Below are 23,816 nucleotides of genomic sequence, written 5' to 3'. Positions count from 1 at the left end.
ATAAATGTCAATAGGTTGACCCCTGTGTGACCTTCGTGTGCGAAGTTATATGAGGTCAAAGTTAATTTTCAGACATTTAATGCAATAACTCCCAGTTCCAAGGTGTGACAAGGTTGATATTTTTGGAGTAGTTGCAAATGGTATAGGGGAATATTTTCAAACTTAACGGTTATGTGATACAAGGTCACCAAAGGTCAATTAATGATAAAAAACTAGTATTTTTGCGATAACTTGAGAACAAATTGTCCGTTAGAGTTGGGAGTTGCTTCAATGAAATCCAATTGTCAACCCGCATCTGGGTGACCCTTGACCTCAATTTGACCTCTGGTGACCTTTTCGTGTTTTGTGGATTTTTTACAGTTTCGATGCTATTTTCAGATGTTAAAGGTACCTTCTGATTATAAATGTCAATAGGTTGACCCCTGTGTGACCTTCGTGTGCGAAGTTATATGAGGTCAAAGTTAATTTTCAGACATTTAATGCAATAACTCCCAGTTCCAAGGTGTGACAAGGTTGATATTTTTGGAGTAGTTGCAAATGGTATAGGGGAATATTTTCAAACTTAACGGTTATGTGATACAAGGTCACCAAAGGTCAATTAATGATAAAAAACTAGTATTTTTGCGATAACTTGAGAACAAATTGTCCGTTAGAGTTGGGAGTTGCTTCAATGAAATCCAATTGTCAACCCGCATCTGGGTGACCCTTGACCTCAATTTGACCTCTGGTGACCTTTTCGTGTTTTGTGGATTTTTTACAGTTTCGATGCTATTTTCAGATGTTAAAGGTACCTTCTGATTATAAATGTCAATAGGTTGACCCCTGTGTGACCTTCGTGTGCGAAGTTATATGAGGTCAAAGTTAATTTTAAGGACATTTAATGCAATAACTCCCAGTTCCAAGGTGTGACAAGGTTGATATTTTTGGAGTAGTTGCAAATGGTATAGGGAAATATTTTCAAACCTAACGGTCATGTGATACAAGGTCACCAAAGGTCAATTAATGATAAAAACCTAGTATTTTTGTGACAACTTGAGAACAAATTGTCCGTTAGGGTTGGGAGTTGCTTCAATGTAATCCAATTGTCGACCCGCATCTGGGTGACCCTTGACCTCAATTTGACCTCTGGTGACCTTTTCGTGTTTTGGGGATTTTTACAGTTTCGATGCTATTTTCAGATGTTAAAGGTACCTTCTGATCATAAATGTCAATAGGTTGACCCCCATTTGACCTTCGTGTGCGAAGTTATTTGAGGTCAAAGTTAATTTTCAGACATTTAATGCAATAACTCCCAGTGCCAAGGTGTGACAAGGTTGATTTTTTTGGACAAGTTGCAAATGGTATAGGGGAATATTTTCAAACTTAACGGTTATGTGATCCAAGGTCACCAAAGGTCAATTAATGTTAAAAAACTAGTATTATGGGGGGAGAAAATGGGCAAAGAAAAAATGTTTGAATTTTTACAGTCATGCTCTATTTAGGTCTCACCGATCAAAAATGTCAATCGGTTGACCTCCGGGTGACCTTTGTGTGTGAAGTTACATACAAGTTCAAAAGTTAATTTTTTGACATTTAATGCAATTAAATCTCAATGCCAAGGTGTGACATGGTTGATATTTTGGGACAAGTTGTGAATGGGGTGGTGGAACATTTTGAAACTTAAAGGTCATGTCATCTGAGGTCACCATTGTTATCATATCTGTTGACACGCTTGTAGGTCTCTTATATTTCTTACATTTTCGACGCCATATATAGATCTCAAAAGTGCCTTTTGATAAAAAATCCGATCACATTTTGTGATCACAAAAGTGTTGGCTATAGTGTTGGTTACTTTATGGGAACATGTAGGACAATTACTTGGACTATTTCAGCCCAATCTTGCTTGATAATATGATGTGTATTGTCATACACCCCAAGCAAGGAACCACAGTGCCCTTGGGCTCTTGTTTTTTTCGGAACTACGGTGGCTCAAGTAGGACACTGGAAATGTGACTATTTTATACCGAAAATTCATAATTTCAATATCAAAATTTTGGATAAATTTCTGTAATTTTCAACTATTTATCATAAAGTAGCACCAATGAAATGTTGACTTCTCTCACAACTAGTCGACTAATTTATCGAAAATTTGACGATGTTTGTCGGAAAGTCTACTTTGTTAATTATGACCGTAAATACGTTTTTAATTGATGTTTATCATTGGAATTGTGAAAATTGTTGACAAAAGTTCCTTATAGACCCATCTATTTAAAGTTGACTTCTATGTTAGACTGGTAGATTTTGACAAAAAGTTGAGAAAAGTCGAAACACGACGGATGAAGAAACGTATGGAAATCAACTCACACCATTACAGAGTTGCGACTAATGATCCAACTGTATGATCTAGCACTGCCTTGTATTGCATCCTTTAGTTAAACATACAATGAAGGGCAGAAGATTAAGTCTGTACCCGCGAAAAACATATTTTGAAAAGTGTTGGTATCCTCCCTTTGGCCTGGTATTGTGCTATGAATACACGGCTATGAAAACGCTGAAAGTACTGACAAACACTATTGGATGGTTTCAAAAAGTACATAAAATGACACATGTATTGCAACATCGTTAACACTTTAACACGCAGACTAATTACATTGTCGGGTATTTGTGAAATAAGTAAATTTTTATTCTTTTCCTAACGATTAAGATCTTTCCTGAAAAAAAATCTGAAATAAAAGTACTTTATCTTTATATACCTGCTGTATCGGAGTGTGAGATAGATATGCTCCGTGTTCATTACGGCCGATGTTCAAGGTATATGTACAACGACGTGACGTTCAAGGTTTGAAATTTGACTGAATGGTAATCACTAGCAAATTTAAACAACTAGTTAATAAAGGTCAAATATTGCAGATAAAAATACCTATTTTTTTTTTTTAATGTGTGATGATCTTATCGCGTTACATTGAACAGATTTATAGTTTATTTAATATGTCAAGGTATCTGGGTGCTAACCAGGGACTAGAACGTATAGAGGGATTCATTGGGAATATCTACAGCATTTTTATGTGTTTTTAAAATGCATTCTCAAGTGTAGCTCACTTACAGTTTGTCTGACTTAACCCATCCTCTCAAAATTCACAAGAACATGTGACACCATAACAACTCAAAATATTTCAGCGAAAAGAAAGAATATGCAATTCCTAGAGACAATAAAGCTCTTAGTAAAACGTGATATGGTTGTTTCTATTGTGTATTGTTCAAAATGGTTCATGCACTAATACATCATTGATATTCTTTTATTCGTTAAAGCATAAATATTGTTTATTAATCTTATTTGTTTCTTACAGTTTTCTGGTTCCCTGATTCTGCTAAGAATGATGAATATTATAGGCTTGATCTCGACTCTGGTATTTGGGAAGTAAGTAATCAATACATCTCCTGTATAATAATTATTTAATTATATTTGTTTTAATGACATATCGATACTGTAATTACTAGCATGAGCATGGTAATAACACTGACGCGGTACTTAAGTACACCCAGACATTTTAATTCAGCGCATGTCACTGTAATGAACACAGCATGGCTCAGTCAAAGTAACTAACAGAAAGTGACGTCATCCGATGATCTAACTATAACTGTGATATATCAATAAATGTTTAATTGAGTCATGTATCCATTATCAGTTAAAGATTTCTGAATGAGAAGCAGTAAAAAGAAAGTATTGACGTATGCCGATACGTCAATACAGAGAGCAGAGATAAGTGAGCAAAACACGATAAGTGATTGGATGAAATTAAATAGTAATAAATATTTATAAATAGGCAATGGTGATTCACATTATGTAGTAAACAAATATTACTAAAATTAATATAAGAGAATTAAAGAGATGTAGTGAACAAGTATTACAATCAAGCAACAGGTGGGTTAGACTGATGTAGTCAACAAATATTACTGAACATACAATGAGTAAATTAAAAGGATGTAGTCAACACATGTTACTAAAAATACACTGAGGGGATTAAAGGGATGCAGTCAACAAATAATACAAACATACACTGAGTGGATTGAAGGGATGTAGTCAACAAATAGTACAAACATACACTGAGTGGATTAAAGGGATGTAGTCAACAAATATTACCAAAAATACACTGAGGGATTAAAGGGATGCAGTCAACAAATAATACAAACATACACTGAGTGGATTGAAGGGATGTAGTCAACAAATAGTACAAACATACAATGAGTAAATTAAAGGGATGTAGTCAACAAATATTACTAACATACAATGAGTGGATTAAAGGGATATAGTCAACAAATATTACTAAACATACAATGAGTGAATTTAAGGGATGTAGTCAACAAATATTACTAAACATAAACTGAGTGGATTAAAGGGATGTAGTCAACAAATATTACAAACATACACTGAGTGGATTAAAGGGATGTAGTCAACCAATATTACTAAACATACACTGAGTGGATGAAAGCGATGTAGTCAACAAATAATACAAACATACACTGAGAGGATTAAAGGGATGTAGTCAACCAATATAACTAAACATACACTGAGTGGATTAAAGGGATGTAGTCAACCAATATTACTAAACATACACAGTGGATTAAAGGGATGTAGTCAACAAATATTAATAAAAATACACTGAGTGGATTAAAGGGATGTAGTCAAAGAATACGAAATATACACTGGGTGGGTTAAAGAGATGTAGTAAACAAATATTACTTAATATACACTGGGTGGATTAAAGGGATGTAGTCAACAAATATTACTAAACATACACTGAGTGGATTAAAGGGATGTAGTCAACAAGTATTACGAAATATACACTGAGTGGGTTAAAGAGATGTAGTCAACAAATATTACTAAATATACACTGAGTGGATTAAAGGGATGTAGTCAACAAATAATATAAAACATACACTTAGAGAATTAAAGGGATGTAGTCAACAAATATTACGAAATATACACTGAGTGGGTTAAAGGGATGTAGTCAACATGTATTACTAAATATACACTGGATGGATTAACAGGATGAGACAACAGTTATTGGCAAACAATCAATGGATGGATTAGAGTGATGTAGTCAACAAATATTTCAACATTTTTACTGAATTGATCAAATTGGTATTGTGATCAATGAAGAAAGAAAGATATAGGGCAGTGAGTTGATTAAAATGAGCTAATTAAATATTGCTTATTATTGAATGGTTGGATTAAAGTGATTTAGTAAGCAATCATTGCTAAATATGCAATAAATGGATTGGATTGACATAACATTTATAAACATTATTGAACAGCAAACTGTAACTCATTCCATAAGAGTAGACTGAATACAGTTTCAATGTATTAAACATATGTTACAAGCCTTCAAATGGGTATAGTATAAAGTGTACTAGTAACAGTCACCATGGTAAAGTGATGAAGTATTAGTATAATTTATATTACATACCTAACAGAGAGAGGTTTACAATCATGTAGAGAACAAATAAAACTAAACAATCATAAAAATATTGGTTTAAATGACGAAGTGAACACAAACTTCCCATCATCCAATGAGTAGAGTAAAGTGTTAGTAATCAATCACATATCTATAAGAATCCAATCAAGCACTCGGTAACTAAAGGTACATTTAAAAAAAACGCACACACATATACATATATTTACCTATCTAATGAGCAACTGAAATGTCATGTTAATGAATTCCCTGCTATATATGCTACATATAATTGATTGTAAGAGTTAAATATTTTTAATCATGATTTCCAATTTTATACACCAAAATATCTAAAAGTAATGATCATCCAACCCCCCCCCCCCCCTCCCACCAAAAAAATATCATGTACAATTATTAGGCCTTAAATCCACGCATTCTGATTGAATAAGGTTTAATGTATAGAGGGGAAAAAACAGTAACTTATTAGTAAACATCATTCCGCTTTATTATAATTCCACACTTATACTTCCACATCATTAACAATTATGATAATATTAAAATATATAATATTTTAAAAAAATATCTGAAAATGATCATTATACCCGCCCCCAACACTAACATAAAACAATAATAATGTAAATGACTAGGCCTAATACCCAATTAATCTGTTTGCATGGTTTATTCTTCTTTGTCCTGTAGAAGGTTGGATCCTGGTAGATGAATTATGCAAGCACATGTTTCTGAAGACAACCTGTTCTGATCCCGCTGGAGTTATTATACACCACTCAGTTCATCGAAAATTGCTTGCCCGAGGTTTACACAAAACAAGTTGGGAGTGTACTGGGAAACTTCAAGGGGAATTCGGGTCTCTATATATAATTGTGACGTTGTTACAACATTAGCTATCGTCCTCTTTAAATCTTTTACTTTGTTTTCATCACTTTTGCTGTTTTCATATACTATGTGTCGATATTTGTTAACATTTCTTCCTTAGGGGATTGTTAGTTATGTAGTTAGTTTAAATTATCATACTTGTTTTTAACTCACTCGATTTTATGCTGAGGTTTTCAAATTTGTTTATTCTGTTAAGCAATTTTTTTCTTGTATCACTTCATGGATATGTCTTCTGCCAATTATAAAGTAGGAACCATTTATGTCAGAATGACGTGCTTATCAATAAGTTATACCCGAAAAGAATCATAAAACTATTTGAGAAATACTTTTTCATCGAATTGTTCTTGATGGAGTAATTGCAAAGAAAATGGAATCTTGATGAGTTTTGCTGCCTCGGTTTTGAGATTTCACATTGTGACATAGGTATAGTTTGATAGAAGGTTACGTAACACTGAATATAAAGTTAAGGTTCGTGGTAGTATTAGAAAGATGGTATTTTCACGTTTCCAATGTGTAACTGTTGGTGTCACATAAGTACAAACACCAACCATCATGAAACCAGGAATCTTAAAAGAAAGAACTCTCCTTTAACAGTCTTTATGGATTTTACCTTTGTGGCAATTACTTTTGCGATATATGTTTTCATATAAACTATAGTACTTCGAGAGCGATATTCGATACGTGAGTGGATATGGATGGTGTCAGTCAAGGAATCAGTGTTGGAGTCGAGAGAATATGACGATTTGGTTACGTCATTGAAATGTCCGAACTTAATCAGTACGTCTTCTCATCTCTTGGAAAATTACAAGTATCTTACGATTTAGAACAACAAGAAAATCAATAACTTCACAATGTAAATTATCTGTGAGTTTGCTATTTACTTCATTAACACCTTAATTGTTTTTGTGTTTTCAACACGAATTCGTCTTCCCGCGTGATTTCACCAACTTTATAATAGGGCGTTACTTGACCAGGAGTTAAAGGTCAAAATGTCAATTAATTGATAGACCCATTCAGAAGTATTCTCTATGGATATACGGAAGTGCACAAATGAGCGGGGATGTAAAACTTTGAGACAGGTGATGATGTTAATAAACGATTCATGTTACATGGTATGGTGGGGACTCTCATGTGTCCTGAAGAGTTACGGGTGTCAAGGGACTTGATGCGCAGCGCCAATAGCCAATAACTCTGTGCATGAGAAAATGCATATATTAACGGACACCGTAGTTGTAGCGGACAGATGCACGGACAACGTTCCATATGTGGGTATATAATCTGTCGGAAGTTCGACAGCCCAGTGAAACAACTTAATTTATATCAGAGCAATGGCTTATTCAACTGTGTATCAAACAATACGTTCACTGTACGGTCTAACGCTGCATAAGCACGAAGAATGGATATACTATACTTGGGGTTATATTGATTTCCCTCCTCATATTTGAAGTACACGATGTATATGATTTCACCTTTTATTAGTTATACTTCCTGTTATCGTATTTTACAACTCCTTTTTATAAATTTTATTTTAATTCTGGAATGAATAAATGAAATCAAATCATGGTTTGCTGCTACCTCATTTGATTACGTAGCAAGATATTAACACCCTTTCAGTGCCGTGCGCAAAGAATCACCGGGAAAATACCCCCTAACCCCTTCCCACATACAAACTTCCTATCACCATTCGGGTAAAATGTGCAGTCGGGGCATCTAAACATTCAACCAGGGAAATTTGTTCACAACTACGGGTGCATGCCCTCACCCCTTCCACCTGCCTCTTCAGCCTCACACAAAATAATTATTAGTGTTACCTTTGTTTTAAAGAGTTATTAATATAGACCTAAGTTAAGTTATACTTTCGATAAATGCACCATTGACGTCTAAACTTTGACTTTTTGCAGGATAGGGAGGGCGGGGGGGGGGTGGAGGGCGCACCCATATCCTTTACATGGGAGTAGGACTTACCTATCCCAAGGTTGCACCCCTCATTTCAAAATCATTGAATCGCCAATAGCCGTTCAACTTCCGTAAAGGTTCAGACCCATAAGATAACCAGTCGGGAGAGGAGTGCACCCCCCCCCCACGCAACCCCACCACCTGTTAAAGGCATTGAAGACTCGCAGCGGCCGTCTGAAAAAGTTAACTTTCTGTTGCTTGCAAGTGACGTTTTGTTCGTGTCGCTACAAAATGCAGACAGTAATGAAACGTGATACCTTGTTATCTTAAGCTGGACCTGAGATGTCCATCGCTGTATCGTTTGTATACTGTACTGTGGGTATTGACCGCAGCTGTATGTACTGACTACACTAGTGTCTAATTACCGACGTAGCAAGCTGTGTGTGTATTTTCTGGGATCGATGGTGGTGTTTAACACTTCTGTCACACCTCATTCGAAACTAGGTCAAGTTACCGGCATTAGACGTTTCTTTTTGCGCGAGTCTTCACACCCTTTATCCTTTTCATTTGAGTCATGTGCGCTCGTTATATCTGGTTGTAAATGTCGCGTCGTTTGAATAAACAGACTATTTCCAAAAAATGGTGTTATTAGATGTAATACTGTTTTAGAGACAAATAATTCACATTAACTAGCTAAACCACGTGACGAAGCACTGATAACTCGACCCTTATTCAGGAAATGACAAAAAATCTGTATGGTGTTACAGATGTAGCATTCAGGGGAGGGGGGGGGGGGGGATTGAATACGGTGTACTATAAGTTTGTAACGCATATCCTTCGCCGTTGCCCCCTTTCACTTTTTTCCACCCACACGACAATATTGGCTGTTTGAACACAACGGGCACGGATTGGTAACAAAGCTAAGAAGCGCCCTCAAAAAAATATTACAATCCCGGATGTCTTATAGACCAACTTTTTGGTCATTGATCATTGCTATATTTCTTATATATACGTACATCTCATGCATATAAGCACATAGGCTACATACATAATATAAACATACGTGACGTACACTTCAATATACATAGGCTATATGTAAAGAGGACACTGGAAAGTTATTTAACTTTTCATCGTAGCCATAGAGACTAGGGAGGGCGTATGAAAAGCCGTTTTAACATTTAATAAGGAATTTCAGATATCTCGAAATAATTTCAGATATCTCAAATTAAATAACAGATATCTCCAATTTATTAAAGATAACTACAAATAATTACAGATATCTTAAAATCAATTTCAGATATCTCGAAATATCAGAGAATTTCAGATATCTGAAATTGAATTCGAGATATCTGAAATTGAATTCGAGATATCTGAAATTGAATTCAAGATATTTGAAATTGAATTCACGATATCTGCAATTTTATTTTGCGATCTCATGTTTTAGAAATTTACACATCCAAATTTCAAAGGTAATTTAGGAAGAAAGAAAATCGGTAAAATCACTTTGTTGGGATATCTCCAATTTATTAAAGATAACTACAAATAATTACAGATATCTTAAAATCAATTTCAGATATCTCGAAATATCAGAGAATTTCAGATATCTGAAATTGAATTCGAGATATCTGAAATTGAATTCGAGATATCTGAAATTGAATTCAAGATATTTGAAATTGAATTCACGATATCTGCAATTTTATTTTGCGATCTCATGTTTTAGAAATTTACACATCCAAATTTCAAAGGTAATTTAGGAAGAAAGAAAATCGGTAAAATCACTTTGTTGGGAAAAGTAGAACTTCACATTATTTTAAAAGCTCTGTTTTATACATTGTTTATACGCTGTTAATTTGATGATGCAAATGTACGCTAGGGAATTCTGATAGTAGCTCATAATTAGGGGAATTTAGGTGTCAATTAATAGTTAGGTTTTTTTATCATTATTTGTTTTACATGCCAAAAAGGGGCATACTGGGGGGAGCGGTCAATTAGCTGATTGGGGGTGCCGTGTAGGGGACTGGGGGCCACACCCCCTCTAATTAGGATGAAAAAAATGGCCCTGTATGTATATACTAATATTCGCATTGATTCGATATTCTCAGTTAAAACAATGAGACACTGATATAGGGGTTAACACTGTAGCTGATAGGCCTATATCAAACACATATATAGATGTAACACATATAGTTATGAACCGTAGTTTCACATTAGACAGCTACACTTTTCACGTAATTTGAATCTTAGGAATTCTCTACGTTTATTTTAATTCTAACAAAACTCGTAAAAATCAAATGCGAGATTAGCGGATAAAATAATCCTTGTGTCCTTTTTGAGCGCCATTCCTAAATTCGAGCCTAGAATCTTCAGGTTGCAACCTGAGTGCATGCACTCTACTGACTAACGAAACTCGAAGAAATGTTATGAACAATTCGCTAAAACTAACTGAAATACGCATACTAACCAGGCGTTCATATTATCGTAGGCCTACTTTCATTTAGGAAGTGGAAATCTCAGGGGCAGGCTACAGCTACGAACCTGTTACATTCCTTTCGACAGTATTTATTTTGAAGAAGTGTGGTGTGATACTACGGACCTTCTCATCACCTCTATTTACGATTTCGCAATGTTAGAACGTTGCACAATTTGCAGAGTAATGCGATACAACGTGGCAACATAACGTTTTGCGAATGTTATAATTTTAAATTGCGTAGGAATAAATACACGAGTAACTCAAATACTATTCTCAGATCTCACATTCGAGAAAGAATCATTTAGTCGATAGTTTTCTTGTGATGTGATGGTTGTATTAGCTACCGTAAGTGGACGTGTGAAATTTTCCAAGTAATTACCCCTTTCTGGCTAATCCATTTCCCGAGTTTTTCATAAATGCAAGTGCATCCTTCTTGTGGAAAGACTGCAAGTTATAGAAAACGTTCTCTTGGTCGTTATTTCAAGATGTAAGTTGTATCACATGAGGATCATTATGTATAGGCTATATCCATGTAACTAAACTACAGCATGCAGCAACATCCACTTGTAATTACAGCAAGTTCTTGTTCCCATAATTATTTACCCATTCGGCGTTCTATAATGAACTACGATGATACAAAAACATTGTTTTATTACGTCATAGGCCAATGTTTACGTTTTTCTTGGTCTAGTGCACAATTGTACGTTATCTCGATACAATGGAAGATACCCCACGATAAGCTTGGGCAGTGATTTGTAAAGCTTGTTAATATACATTCGTAATGTTTAAGCTTCATCTTTATTGTTCAACATATCTTCGCCATTGCAGAGGATTTCCTGGCCTAACAGTGAGTAAAAGTTAATTTTAACCCTTCCACTCGCCCACTGACTAGACCAGGGCCTAGCCTATATCTAGCCTAAGCCGATACATGTGTATGCTACAGTAACTAGTTCAGCGAGTAGCTACTGTATGATACTCACGGGAGTAACTTTAATGGATAGTGCATTTACACTTTACAGTACTAAAGAACAGGCTGAATTAGCATAGCACCCGTAGCGTTACGTCAAGTTGAACATTTGGCTAGTGTTTATAATAAGGATCTACTATTACAGTTCCTAGTTCTAGTACTAGTAGAAACATTCAGAATCAAATGTGAAAAAATGATAGGTGTATTTTTGGCCTTGCAGTAGCAGGATAGTTCCTGTGCTAGGACTAGAGTATTTTAACCTTTGCTTGGGATATTCACCGTGATGGTTCAGCTGGTTGGAGCACATGCTCGCATAATGTATGACACACATTATTTACATGTTAGAAAAAGACAAGGTTCAGTGTTGGACTACTGTAATCCAAAGTGGAAATACTGGAATTTCAGCCTCAACTTACCTAGACCCCTAACTTCAGAAATGCCATGTTATTAACACTGCAGTTTAAAACATTGTTTTAGTGATTAGAGATGTAACAAAGTGATTTTCTTATGTTTTTATAAGGAACTCTTTGAAACTTTCGTTGGAGGATTTTAATTCTAGACTACTTCATCAGTAATCAATTATTGGTTGACCACATATAACAGTGTAGTTATACCTGTCAATCCAGCTTTGCTAAACTGCTACAGTAGGCTATCTATGCTCATTACATTACTTATACTGGCCAATTTTGTTCACTAGTCAGAGGGTAACACATCTAATTTAGCGAGACTGGTTCAATACTTTGGTAAACCTGCAAACCAAACATTGCTGATACTATCAGTTCGCAGACTTTACTCAACAATCTTCTTGCTTTAAGCCAGTTTGTCTTAATTGCACATTGACTGAAAGATTAATATTGCACTTTAAGATGTGACCCAGCTCTTACAATGGGGGGACAGAGGTTGGGGGAATTGCTTCAAAATAAATAACAGTGTATACTATATATACTCCACTGTCTGCACAGTAACATGGTTGGCAATTTATTGATATTACTTACCATCAGCTTACTGATGGGATGACTCTTATATGTACCTGTATCTTTATGAGAAGTAGTAGAGTGTGTTTTTAGTATAGATGTGTAGGGTATAGGGTCATAATGACTCACAAAGTATGCTGTAGGCCACTGGTGGGATAACTCTTGATATGTATCTGTATCTTTATGAGAAGTAGAAGAGTGTTTTTAGTATAGATGTGTAGGGTATAGGATCATAATGACCCCAAAGTATGCTGTAGGACACTGGTGGGATGACTATAGCTATGTACCTGTGTCTTTATGAGAAGTAGAAGAGTGTTTTTAATATACATGTGTAGGGTATAGGATCATAACAACTCATAAGGTTAATTGTAGGCCACTGATAAGTACATTTGGAATGTACTACAATCATGGTTGCTGTCCATAATTTTGGTTAAAATGATCCTTTCAAATGAAGATTACAATATATACCATAGATGGATTATCTTCTTTGAGAACCTGGTTTTGATGTACTGTTATGTAATTCCTAGATGTGTTCTACCATGTTTATGTCTGCAAGTATTTTATATTTGCACTCTTGTATTGCAGCACAGCTAACTTAGACTTACATGGCGAGTAGTGGAGAAGAAAACTTAATAGAAGGATGAATGCCAGATCTCAAGTCTTTGAACTAGTAAGATAACAATATATTGATTTAGTTGGTTATTGAACCTAATTAGGAGTTACTACTTAGTGATATCAATAACACAATATCCAGTACCATGATACTGTTAAATGTTAATTATTTCAAAGCATTGCAGGTATGAGAGTTGACATATTGACATGATAAGTTTAAATATGTGCAGAGTTTTTTAATTGCTTAAAGTAACAAATTATTCCTTTCTGGATGTACTGCACATCATCTACGATTGTTCAGACCCTCCCTCCCTGGAAATGACTTTTCCTTTTAATACCTCCCTGCCGTAAGTTACACTGCCCTCAATTAACATGTATGTAAAAGTGATGTACACAAAGCACAATGCTGACCCTATTGAGAAACAAATATAACATAAACAGCAGTACAACATGCAATCTCAAACACTTTGGTTCTGTAAAGTTCAGGTTGTAATGTTTATGGACTGACACCTTGACTGTTGCTTTACAGTTCTGTTAGTTTCAGCAAATGTCAATAGACCATGAAGTTTTGTTTTCGGCCACCTTTATTTGCAACCATATTTATTCTGACTAATGTTGTATCGTGTACAGTTTTGCTTTCTTTTATAACAGGTGGGCCTATTTGAATAACCTTTGGTCTAGGCTATGTTACTGTAGGTTAGCTTGTGCTTATTTGAAGTATTGCCTTACACGTAACAGAAGGGCCTACATGAATAATGCTATGTTAGGTTAGCTTGTGCTTATTTATTGAACTTCCTGGGCTGGTGCTTATTTGTGCAATAAAAGGGTTCACTGCGATTGGGTACTGTATTGTAGTTCTTAGCTTTGGAGGGCGCATCGGGACTGTAGGGTCATCACATGTTATTCTTTAGTTTATATTTAAATACAAACAATACAGTACCTATGGGTGAGGAGGGGTGATAGGGGAAATGACCTCATTGAGAATGCGGTCTTACTCTACTGTTATGTAATAATGTTAAGGAGGGAACAGTGGGAGTTCTGTATGATCATCACATTGAACCAATGGTTGTACTGTATGTTCCTTTCTGTCAGTGTGAGACACCGTACTGGCCCAAAAGACACATTGTTGGTAATTTGTTAGCCAATCCTTCTCATCTTAATCAAGCTGATAATTTGTCCAACAATTTCTTGTTTTGCATTGATTTCCATTTTATTGTGGATCTTTTTCTCATTCATTTCTTCTCTTTTTTTCAGACTGTTGAGAGTAAGCAGCTAGAGGAGGTTGTCAACAGCATATTTCATACCATACTTTTCCACAGAACCACAGGAAGGGTACAGGAACACTTCCAATTTTCCATTTCTGTGTGTAACTTGTTCTTACTGTACTGTAGTCATGTAGTGAGATGTCTGTACATGTACTCATGTTACAGCAATGTTTCCTGTCCTGAGTTACACACTTTGTAAATAATACATCCGTAAATAACCTTTAAATTGTTCTTGCAGTTTCACTACAAACAGGAAGGTGCTTTCCTCATCGGTACTGTCGGTGTGGTCGAGACTGATTGTGACTTTGTTGATATGACTTATGTAAGTAAAACATTTATACATGTTTCATTATCTTTGGTATACATGTGTGTAAAAGAGCTATATAGTTGAACACAAATTGATCCTTCAGATGTTCGTTGCAACCTCCATACAATTGGGTACGCCATATATCCAGAGGCAGGGGGTGGTGGTAGGGTGGTGGGGGTGTATTCCATCTCCACTTTTCAACACCACAGACTAATTAAAAGTAGATATTGGCACAGCCCTTGTGTATATCTAATCTTAAGACCTAATTTACAGCCTAAATATCCCTCATAATGCACAATTTGCAAAACTAAAAAGTTAATTCTGTTTGGCGGATGATCTCCAGATCCCCCTACATATAGATATCGATAGTCCACTTCAACGACCTCACAGTCACATTCTCCTGTTGAACTAAATCTTAGATCCACAGTCAGGCTACAGTTTAACTGCATGCAGTAGTGTTAAGACTTATAGATTAATACATTATGAACCAAACATGCAATCAGTGCATTAATGTGAACTGTTATCCAAGATGGCAGAATTAAACCAGATTTGTGGTTGGTCTATTCTGGTAATGTTATGTTAGCAAATTTACCTTACACATACTAATCAACATGAATTTTTGTAAGATCCTTCTTTTAGAACAAAAACATAAAGAAACTCTAGTGTCAAATATGTACTCATAGTCATATTGATTCTGTTTGTATTTATACCCCAAGTCTGATTGAAAACCACAAAAATAAAATGTATTTATATGATATAAAATTAACAAATCCCTCAAATTTCCCACTCATAGGTCAGATGCAACTCCCCAACTTAAGACAAAAACCTCCGACGAGAAGTCTCAGCATTTAAAGATGCCTTACGATCCACAGATGTCAACGCAGGTCTCCAAAGTGGACAGGTGGGTTTCTCTGTTGCTATGAGGACTGTATTAAAGTTTTCCAGCTGTAGGACTCGACTCAGTGATGTTGGCATTGGTGGTGAAACTCCATCAAATTTAAAAAGCAATATGAATTAAAAGTTAAAGGTAAAAGTCTCAATCAATGGAGATAAAGTGCCTTGCCCAAGGACACAACATAATGACCACTCTTGGCAAGACCTTCTCATATGACTTTATAACAGTTAACAGCTGGCCGTTGGTAATTTGTCACACCCACACATCCAAGTTACATGTTACATGTGTACATGGAGAATTCACGTTGGTGTTAGGATGAGCATGAATACGAGTGTAACCCAGGTTTTAATGTAAAAACACACAATCCTGCAATCCTGAAACAAGAGGACTATAAGAATAAAACTAAACAGTTAACTGTGAGGAGTCCAGTATAGCATATTTCACAATCACAGAAAAATAATCTTGTGTCGATGTCATGATTCTCAAACATTTCCAAATAAAGGGAAGAAAGGTTAGAGATACCGGTATCCCCCTGAGACCTAATTACAAACAGTTATTAATGTAAATGGAATCTTAAGGGCACGGTGATTATTAATACCTAATAACAATGTTAAGTGCCGGCAGTTGGTAAGTTCGTCACGCTATATTCATCAATAGTAGACAAAATGTCCCCCATGAACGCAACTTCAGAAAATTCATCACACAGCTGGTATCGCCTTATGCCTAGATAAACCATACCTCTGTTGACAAGAGTTCCTCAGGAGATAATCTGCACCTCTAGGCTCATCAGGGCAAACTGTTCTTCGGAGATGGACCTATCTGTTGGAAATTGACGTACCCTTTAAGCTCAACTGGCCGGGGAACCTGTACTTTTAGCTTGTAGAGAATTTTCAGTGATGGGCTAGTATTCAAAATACTTCAGATTCTCCAGACTGGAGTAAACCTCAATCACTAGTAGAATCTGGAGATTCTTTACCTCAGATAAAAATCTGGTAAGTCTGGAGAATCTGAAGTATTTTGATAGTCTGGAGGTTCTGTAGAGTAACATGCCAGGTGCAACGATTAATATAAAACAATTCACTCAAAAAGATACTTGCACAAATGTCAGAATTGTACTACTAACTGTAATGCAAATGTCCTCTTTAATAAAATCAACAAAGAACCAAAACCATAAATTGAACAACAAAATACAATAGTTTAACTTGAACTAAAGATTGACAAGTCTGGTTTCCATAGCAACCATATCCTGTTATAACTCTTGGATGGTATAACATATTTGTCACCTCCTTTAAGTTAAGTAAAAATACTTTCAAAAAACCCTCAATCAATTGTTTAAAGCAATAAACAAGATTATCAAAAAGAGTAACCGGCAAATCTACTTGAGCATAAAATTACAGTTAATATACCTTCTGCCTTCATACCTACTACTGGATATATAACTGCAACAACAGTCGCAAAACTCGGTTAATTCACCTGTAAAGATAAACACTCATGGAGCTTGTGTTTTTGTTACAGGTTGTTGCTGAAACAGTATGTCATCTATGCTGAATGTGATCGGATCAATGCAGGACATTGTCAGTAACAATGTCAGAGCAGAGTGGATATCTCTTCTGAACCAAGATGAGGAAGATGGTACAATCATCAAGAAGACACCATGGGTTAGTGTGAATTTCTTGAAAGAAAAGATCATTCAACAGCTTCATTGACTAGAAAGGTACTGTGAGAATATCTTCATGATGATAAGGCAAAACAATCCCTTCCCAGAGCTGGACTTTTTCCCAGAGGTAAACTTCTGGAGTTTGACTCACAAAACTTCTAGCCACAAAGTTCCTAAACTACCCCCCCCCCCCCCCTGCCAGAGCCAAATCCTCCTCCCAGTTTAAAAAAAAAAATGAGCTTTTCTAAGGGGGATTTTAAATCATTCTTAGTATATGATTTATTAATTATATATTTAAAGAGGAAATTTTTAATATGGGAGTCAAGGAGGTTGTCTTTTAATATGTTTTTATTGTTGCAATTTGAGGAGTTCAATGTTTTTTCTCGGCACTGACTTCTGTTAGTATATTATTTTTAACAGTGTTTTGCATTGACATTAAGTTTTGGTATTTTCCCAATTTACTGCTGTAAGAATATCACTATGCATAACATTTAAACAAAACAATTTAAAAGAAACCTATTACAGACTCTTACCAAATTTGAGTCTGTAGGAATACCACTATATATAATAGTACAAACAATAACAAAATAGAAAATAAAAACATCTCCTAGAATCGTACTAAATTTTCTACTGTTGGAATACCACTATTAATACAATTAAAAGCAATAAGTTATGACACTTCGGGAAATATTATGAGCTATGAATTGAGCTGGTGATTAAATGTCTGCTCATTGAAATTGACCCATAACAAGTACTTTTTATGTTTACTTTTAAATAGACTAGAATCTTCTCAAGTGGACATATTTGATTCCCGCTGATGAGATCTGGATTAAAGTTGGATGTGACTAGCAAGGATGGGGGAAACTTTTAGCAGATTTTCCAAAATAGCTGATTCCACCACAACACTGTTGTGGTCACCATATTTCCAGCTGATGACTCCAGAGCTAACTTCAAGAGAGGAACAACTCATGGAGTAACCCAAAGTAGAGTGGAAGTAAGTAGTGAAGCAAATGTAAGTTTACATTTAGTCATTAAGAAAAGGTACTAAACTTTGACTAGAAGTGGCAATCTTACACGCCCTCTATAAGCAAGGAACTAATAGCTTCATTATCTTTGTTTACATTTACGGAGAGGAGAAACTACCAATCTTCATGTTTGGGGACTATGGAAATCTTTGTCTTAATTGTTTTATGGACTTAGAGGAGCCAGTGGTAATTTCATTATTGATTATGTAGGTTATTCGTTTCAGACCAAATGAGTCAAGGTATGGGACTGCAAAGGAACCTATGTATTCAGGTTTGTGTGTGTGCGTGTGTGTGTGTGCGTTTGTTTTGTATTCTGATCGAGGACTTGAACAAAAGAATTCCTGGTCCTTGGTTGTGATTTCTAAAGACTCACCACGTCCTCCGAAGAATTCTATTGTATGGGGTATTTTTAAGGTTAGGGTATGTGGATTTGAACAATGGAAAATACAATGGGGTCCTCGGTCTGAATACATGTAATACAAACATGTGTGCGTGAATGTGTGTGTGACGCTTTAGCTTGTATACACGATAACTAAACAAGGGAAATGACCGATCATTACCATACTTGGTGAATGGGTGGCCCATAGTGACTAGATGAACCCTATTGATATTGGTGCTCATATCATGAATATTAATGAGGTCACCGGGTCAAACCTGTAAAACTCCAAATTGCAATAACTTGGCTACTATTAGTCGTAATTTCGTCAAACTTGGTATGATGATATTGGTAGATAGTCTTCACACACTGATGTGTGTTGCCATTGATATCATGCATATTTATGAGTGGGCTGGCTAAACAATATTTCGGTATGAAAAGTTTGTATGCACGATAACTCCACAAGTGAATGACCGATCATTACCATAGTTAGTGGGTGAGTGGCCCATAGTGAGTAGATGCAACCTGTCAGTTGATTTTGGTGCTCATATCATGAATATTCATGAGGTCATGGTGTTAAACGAAAACATGCCCAAATCGCAATAACTTGGCTATTATTAGTCGGAATTTCGTCAAACTTGGTATGATGATATTGGCAGATAGCCTGTACACATGCTGATGGTGGCATACTCCTATTAGAGTCTATATCAATCCACTCGATTGTTCTCCTTCAGGAAAAGTGCCAAAAAGCAGCGGGAGAACATCTTTTGTGACCTGTTATCAATCATAATCTAGTTTTTTGTGGCTTGCATGTTGAAGAGCATGAATGGAAGTACATGTGGTGAAAAAATTGGGTCAATTGAGGCAATTTTAGACCCCTTTAGGCCTCCCAGGAGCAGCGTAGGAAATTTGTTTACCACTGAGTGAAGAGGTTTGTTTACAAGTGACGGAAACTTCCGGCTCGGATAGCAAAAAATCTTCACGGTCATGGTAGAGAAAATTGATGGTGCCATGAAAGGCCAAATTGGCAGCTATCCGGTGATGGGTAGCGTTTAGCTAGTGAACTCAGTTTCAATGCATGAAATACCCCTAATGTTGTTAGCCTAGGCCTAGGCCTCAGATTCATAATGACGCTATGTTGGTATCCTAGACCAAGTCTACACCAGCTGTAGCACAATGTTGTATGAGGTCTGTATCCTAAGTGGAGTGGCTGCTGAGTGCTAATAACTTACACAGAGAATATTTTGAGTCTTATTTAGCAAATAATCCACAAAGGTATGGATTTTCTGCTCCTGCATATGTACATCAAGGGGTTTTTGAGCCTACTCACTCCTCATCAATTTTCTGTTGTTAGTCAATTTTCAGAGAAAGTTGATGTGCTAAGTCCTCAGCATTCACAGCTACATACTTTGAATGGGTGTGGTATCAATGGACTCAACTGGTTAGATGAGGTAACAACAAATCCCAAACAACTCTGACAGCAGAAAGAGATGTCCTGATGCTTCCATGGGAGATCTACTGTAGTAACTATAGGAACCAGTGCTTGCCACCAATGGAGAATAAGGTAATTTGACGTTGTTGTTCTCTGCCGAGCAACACATTTGAATGTTTTATCATGAAATATGCCCCCCCCCCCCCCATCCACTTCTCTTCTCTTATAACTGTCTTTAATACATTGTAACAACCTATGCACAAACCTTTAAATGGACTGGATATGCTATTGAGGTGAACAGTGTATCTAGATAGCATTCCAGGAAGCTTTCCTTTTGACTACTGTAATACCCCTTACAGTGAGGCTGTTGTTTACAAATCCTGATGATCCAGTTTTGGCAAAGAACACCTTCAATTCTCTTCTCTTATTCTTAGTAACTTAACAATTGCACTGGAGTGACATGCAATATCAGTTTAAAATGTTCCAAACAGTTCAGGAATACATTAGGGTATGTCCTGTAGGTCAGTTTGGGAGGAATCAGCTGAGCTAAACAAAAGTAGTTTTCATCACTTTTCAGAGCCAGAGACGAAAAAGCCATCCCCACTGACCCTTCTCTGGATGATGTTTCTGCAGGTAGGGCAAGCCAGACCAAGTGGACTGTGATCAGGGATACCAATAAAACCTGCAAGAACCATAAATGCACCCAAATTGGTCAAGCTTATCAAACTTGGTGACTGGAAATGTTGTTGCAGACGTCGACCTGGTTACTGCTTACACAGTATTGCTCATATGTGTATTTACACACTGCACTGTGCATACTGAAATCTCTGAAAATACATCTTTATGGACCTACAATGATAATTGCATAGAATTCTGTTGTGGTTTATATTGTGACGACTATGAAAAGTATCAGTTTGGTAAAAAAAAAAAATCATTTTTCACTTAAGGTGGCATACTCCTATTAGAGTCTATATCAATCTGCTCGATTGTTCTCCTTCAGGAAAAGTGCCAAAAAGCAGCGGGAGAACATATTTTGTGACCTGTTATCAATCATAATCTAGTTCTTTGTGGCTTGCATGTTGAAGAGCATGAATGGAAGTACATGTGGTGAAAAAATTGGGTCAATTGAGGCAATTTTAGACCCCTTTAGGCCTCCCAGGAGCAGCGTAGGAAATTTGTTTACCACTGAGTGAAGAGGTTTGTTTACAAGTGACGAAAACTTCCGGCTCGGATAGCAAAAAGTCTTCACGGTCATGGTACGGAAAATTGATGGTGCCATGAATGGCCAACTTGTCAGCTATCCGGTGATGGGTAGCGTTTAGCTAGTGAAAACTTTTATCTAGACTTAGAGACCACATTACTTTTGTGATTTAGTGTGTAAGTCAATGGGGCTTTTAATGGGCGTATGCTACCTGATGTGTGTTGCAATTGATATCATGCATATCTATGAGGGGCAGGCTTAGTAATGTTACGGTATGAAACGTTTGTATGTATGGTAACTCAACAAGGGAAAATTTAAGGCACTTGCATTTTTCAGCGAGTAGAGTTCCGAGTTTACATTACTAGAACCCTTTTCAATACAATGTTTTTTCTTCCTCATTGTATGGGTTATAAAACTTCCCAAATATTTTATCTTGTTCAGTCATAAACTGGATCGACCTGAACAATCGCTTACTGGAATGTTCGACCAACAAGACACGCAGGCTCCTAGCTAACAGTCTTGCCTACGTTGTTGCAACGTTGCAACTAGCATATCTAGCATTCTTTATGGCCAGGTAAGATGATACTGGGTATTCTCTGTCCCGTCCGCAAAATGCATCTTTTGCTTTGGCATCATACACCTTGTGAGTACACACATTGTACAGCACACAGATGACAGAAACTGCGAAAATTACAGTGGAAAGATTCCTGATTTGCGAAGGACGAATAAATTTTAAAAAATCTCAAGATTGTTGTAACTTTAGTGTACAAATGTACAGAACAGAAAGATGGGCACCGACGGCAAACAAAAAGAGCACGATGGCAATTTGTTTGCCGTCGGTTGACTGTATTTTACAGGGGCACAACGGCAAGCATCATTTGGAATATCACCTAACTTGGTATAGTGACGTTGGTAGATAGTCTATACACATGCTGTATGTTGCAATTGATGTGATACCAATTTATGAGAGGGCAGGGCTTAGCATTACTAATTGGTAACAAAAGTTTGTGTCCATGAATTGCTGTTGTTGTATTAGGGCTTTCTTAGAAATTTCCCTATTAATGGAACTAATGAACAGCAGCAAGGAACCATGAAATGTTTTCATTCTGGTTTCTTTCTTTTTTAGTGGGGAGTAAAATTTATGAAGGGTCTTTGTTCAACAGTTTTCCAATTGGTTTACCTTTTATTTTTGAAAGGGTCCAAATTTCAATTGGGATCCCCCTTGCACAACCCCCCCCCCCCCCAATGGCTAATCTGATGAAACTCAAATATCCAGACTTGAGTCTTCACCATGAAATAATGATAGCATGTTCTCTGTTTATCAAGGCATTATAAGAACTGTGCCATTATCCTTATCTTTATATATATATTACTGTAGGCCTTCACTGTTGCCTATACTGTATGAGTACAGAGGAAATGAGGATTCCCCTGGAAGAGAGAGGTCGATGTTCTCAGAGATCACTATCTGAAGTCAAATCTGTAAACTTACCTCCAACATGGTGAAAGACTGCAGCAAAGGATTGCTTCAATGTCATAGATGATCATCTTTTTGAAGTTCCACTATAGATCTGGAGGGCGTTGTGGTCAAGTGGTTAAGGCAGTGGACTTGTGATCTAAGGATTACAGGTTCGAGCCCTGGCCAGATCATTGCGTTGTGTCCTTGGGCAAGGCGCTTTATCTCCATTGCCTCTCTTCACCCAGGTGTATAAATGGGGACCTGCGAGGTAACTTGTAAATATAGTTGCGTGCGCCGGTTTGTGGCTGCACCCTATGGGAAGTCCCCCGGGGGACACGTGGTTGTGGTGCACTGTGGTGCCCCAGGAGAGATTGATTAAATTGTGCACACTTTGGTGTGTGGGTGTGACAAGTTACCAATGACCAGGGGTTAATAATTATCAGCGCACTGAGACTTAAGTGTGTATTTGCGCTTTATAAGAACTGTGTATTATTATTATTATTATTAAGTAAAAGCACCTTTTTGGTTCCTTGCTTTTGCAAAGGAACCTATGTAGTCAGGTTGGCATGTGTGTGTGTGTGTCTGCGACACTCGCTTGGGTACACTGTAACTCAACAAGGGAAAGTTGGACTAAACTCAAACTAGGTATATATAGTGAGAAGGTGTGCCCTTTTGTTTTTGGTGCCTGTGAAGGTCACCAAAGGTCAGTTGGAGGCCAAACACCAAAATTAAAAAAAGCAATAACTCCCATTGACAGGGTCCGAGATGATTGATATTTTGGGAGTAGGCCTAGTTGTAAATGGGTTAAGGGATCGTTTCCAAACATAACGGTCATGTGATCCAAGGTCAACAAAGGAATTAGTGGTCAAAACTAGTATTTTTGCAATAACTTGAGAGCAAAATGTCCGTCAAGGTTGGGAGTTACGCTATTGTAATCCTGTAACCGACCTGCATTTG

At 36.6% G+C, this 23,816-nt stretch overlaps 2 protein-coding genes across 13 annotated transcripts in view; both read left to right on the top strand.

Annotated features, from left to right (window-relative positions):
* Positions 1-7,887, top strand: part of LOC139982210 (uncharacterized) — a 34,912-nt gene extending 27,025 nt beyond the window's left edge. For both annotated transcript variants that reach the window (XM_071994826.1, XM_071994828.1), the window contains 2 exons: positions 3,327-3,397; positions 6,132-7,887. In XM_071994826.1, the coding sequence (XP_071850927.1) occupies positions 3,327-3,397; positions 6,132-6,149 (89 nt within the window). In that variant the 3' untranslated portion in view covers positions 6,150-7,887. The remainder of the gene's footprint in view (positions 1-3,326; positions 3,398-6,131) is intronic.
* Positions 7,888-9,808: 1,921 nt separating this feature from the next.
* LOC139982224 (autophagy-related protein 101-like) lies at positions 9,809-23,392 on the top strand. 11 transcript variants are annotated; one of them, XR_011798043.1, is made up of 11 exons: positions 9,821-11,539; positions 13,219-13,303; positions 14,500-14,577; positions 14,749-14,832; positions 15,611-15,718; positions 16,440-16,704; positions 17,228-17,426; positions 18,148-18,363; positions 20,125-20,334; positions 20,780-20,835; positions 22,782-23,390. XR_011798043.1 is itself a non-coding variant. In XM_071994876.1 (8 exons), exons 2-5 carry the CDS (start codon positions 13,274-13,276, stop codon positions 17,258-17,260), a joined length of 225 nt encoding a protein of 74 aa, XP_071850977.1. In that variant the 5' UTR covers positions 9,822-11,539; positions 13,219-13,273; the 3' UTR covers positions 17,261-17,426; positions 18,148-18,363; positions 20,125-20,334; positions 20,780-20,835. The 11 variants fall into 11 exon arrangements, 6 of the variants coding, with proteins under 6 accessions (XP_071850973.1, XP_071850974.1, XP_071850977.1 ...); XR_011798042.1 differs by lacking the exon at positions 22,782-23,390 and having other exon boundaries at positions 9,815-11,539; positions 18,148-18,381; positions 20,780-21,063; XR_011798041.1 differs by lacking the exon at positions 22,782-23,390 and having other exon boundaries at positions 9,819-11,539; positions 20,136-20,334; positions 20,780-21,063.
* Positions 23,393-23,816: the final 424 nt, after the last annotated feature.

This window comes from Apostichopus japonicus, chromosome 16 (genome assembly GCF_037975245.1).
Source record: "Apostichopus japonicus isolate 1M-3 chromosome 16, ASM3797524v1, whole genome shotgun sequence".
Taxonomy (NCBI): Eukaryota; Metazoa; Echinodermata; class Holothuroidea; order Aspidochirotida; family Stichopodidae; genus Apostichopus; species Apostichopus japonicus.
The sequence above is the reverse complement of the archived record's forward strand: the minus strand, read 5'-3'. Positions and strand labels throughout refer to the sequence as shown.

Coding starts and splice junctions, on each gene's coding strand:
- LOC139982224 (XM_071994872.1), top strand. CDS start 11,474: ATGTTTAAGCTTCATCTTTATTGTTCAACATATCTTCGCCATTGCAGA. Junction 11,540..14,499: donor GAGGATTTCCTGGCCTAACA/GTGAGTAAAAGT, acceptor TCTTTTTTTCAG/ACTGTTGAGAGTAAGCAGCT. Junction 14,578..14,748: donor TCCACAGAACCACAGGAAGG/GTACAGGAACAC, acceptor TTGTTCTTGCAG/TTTCACTACAAACAGGAAGG.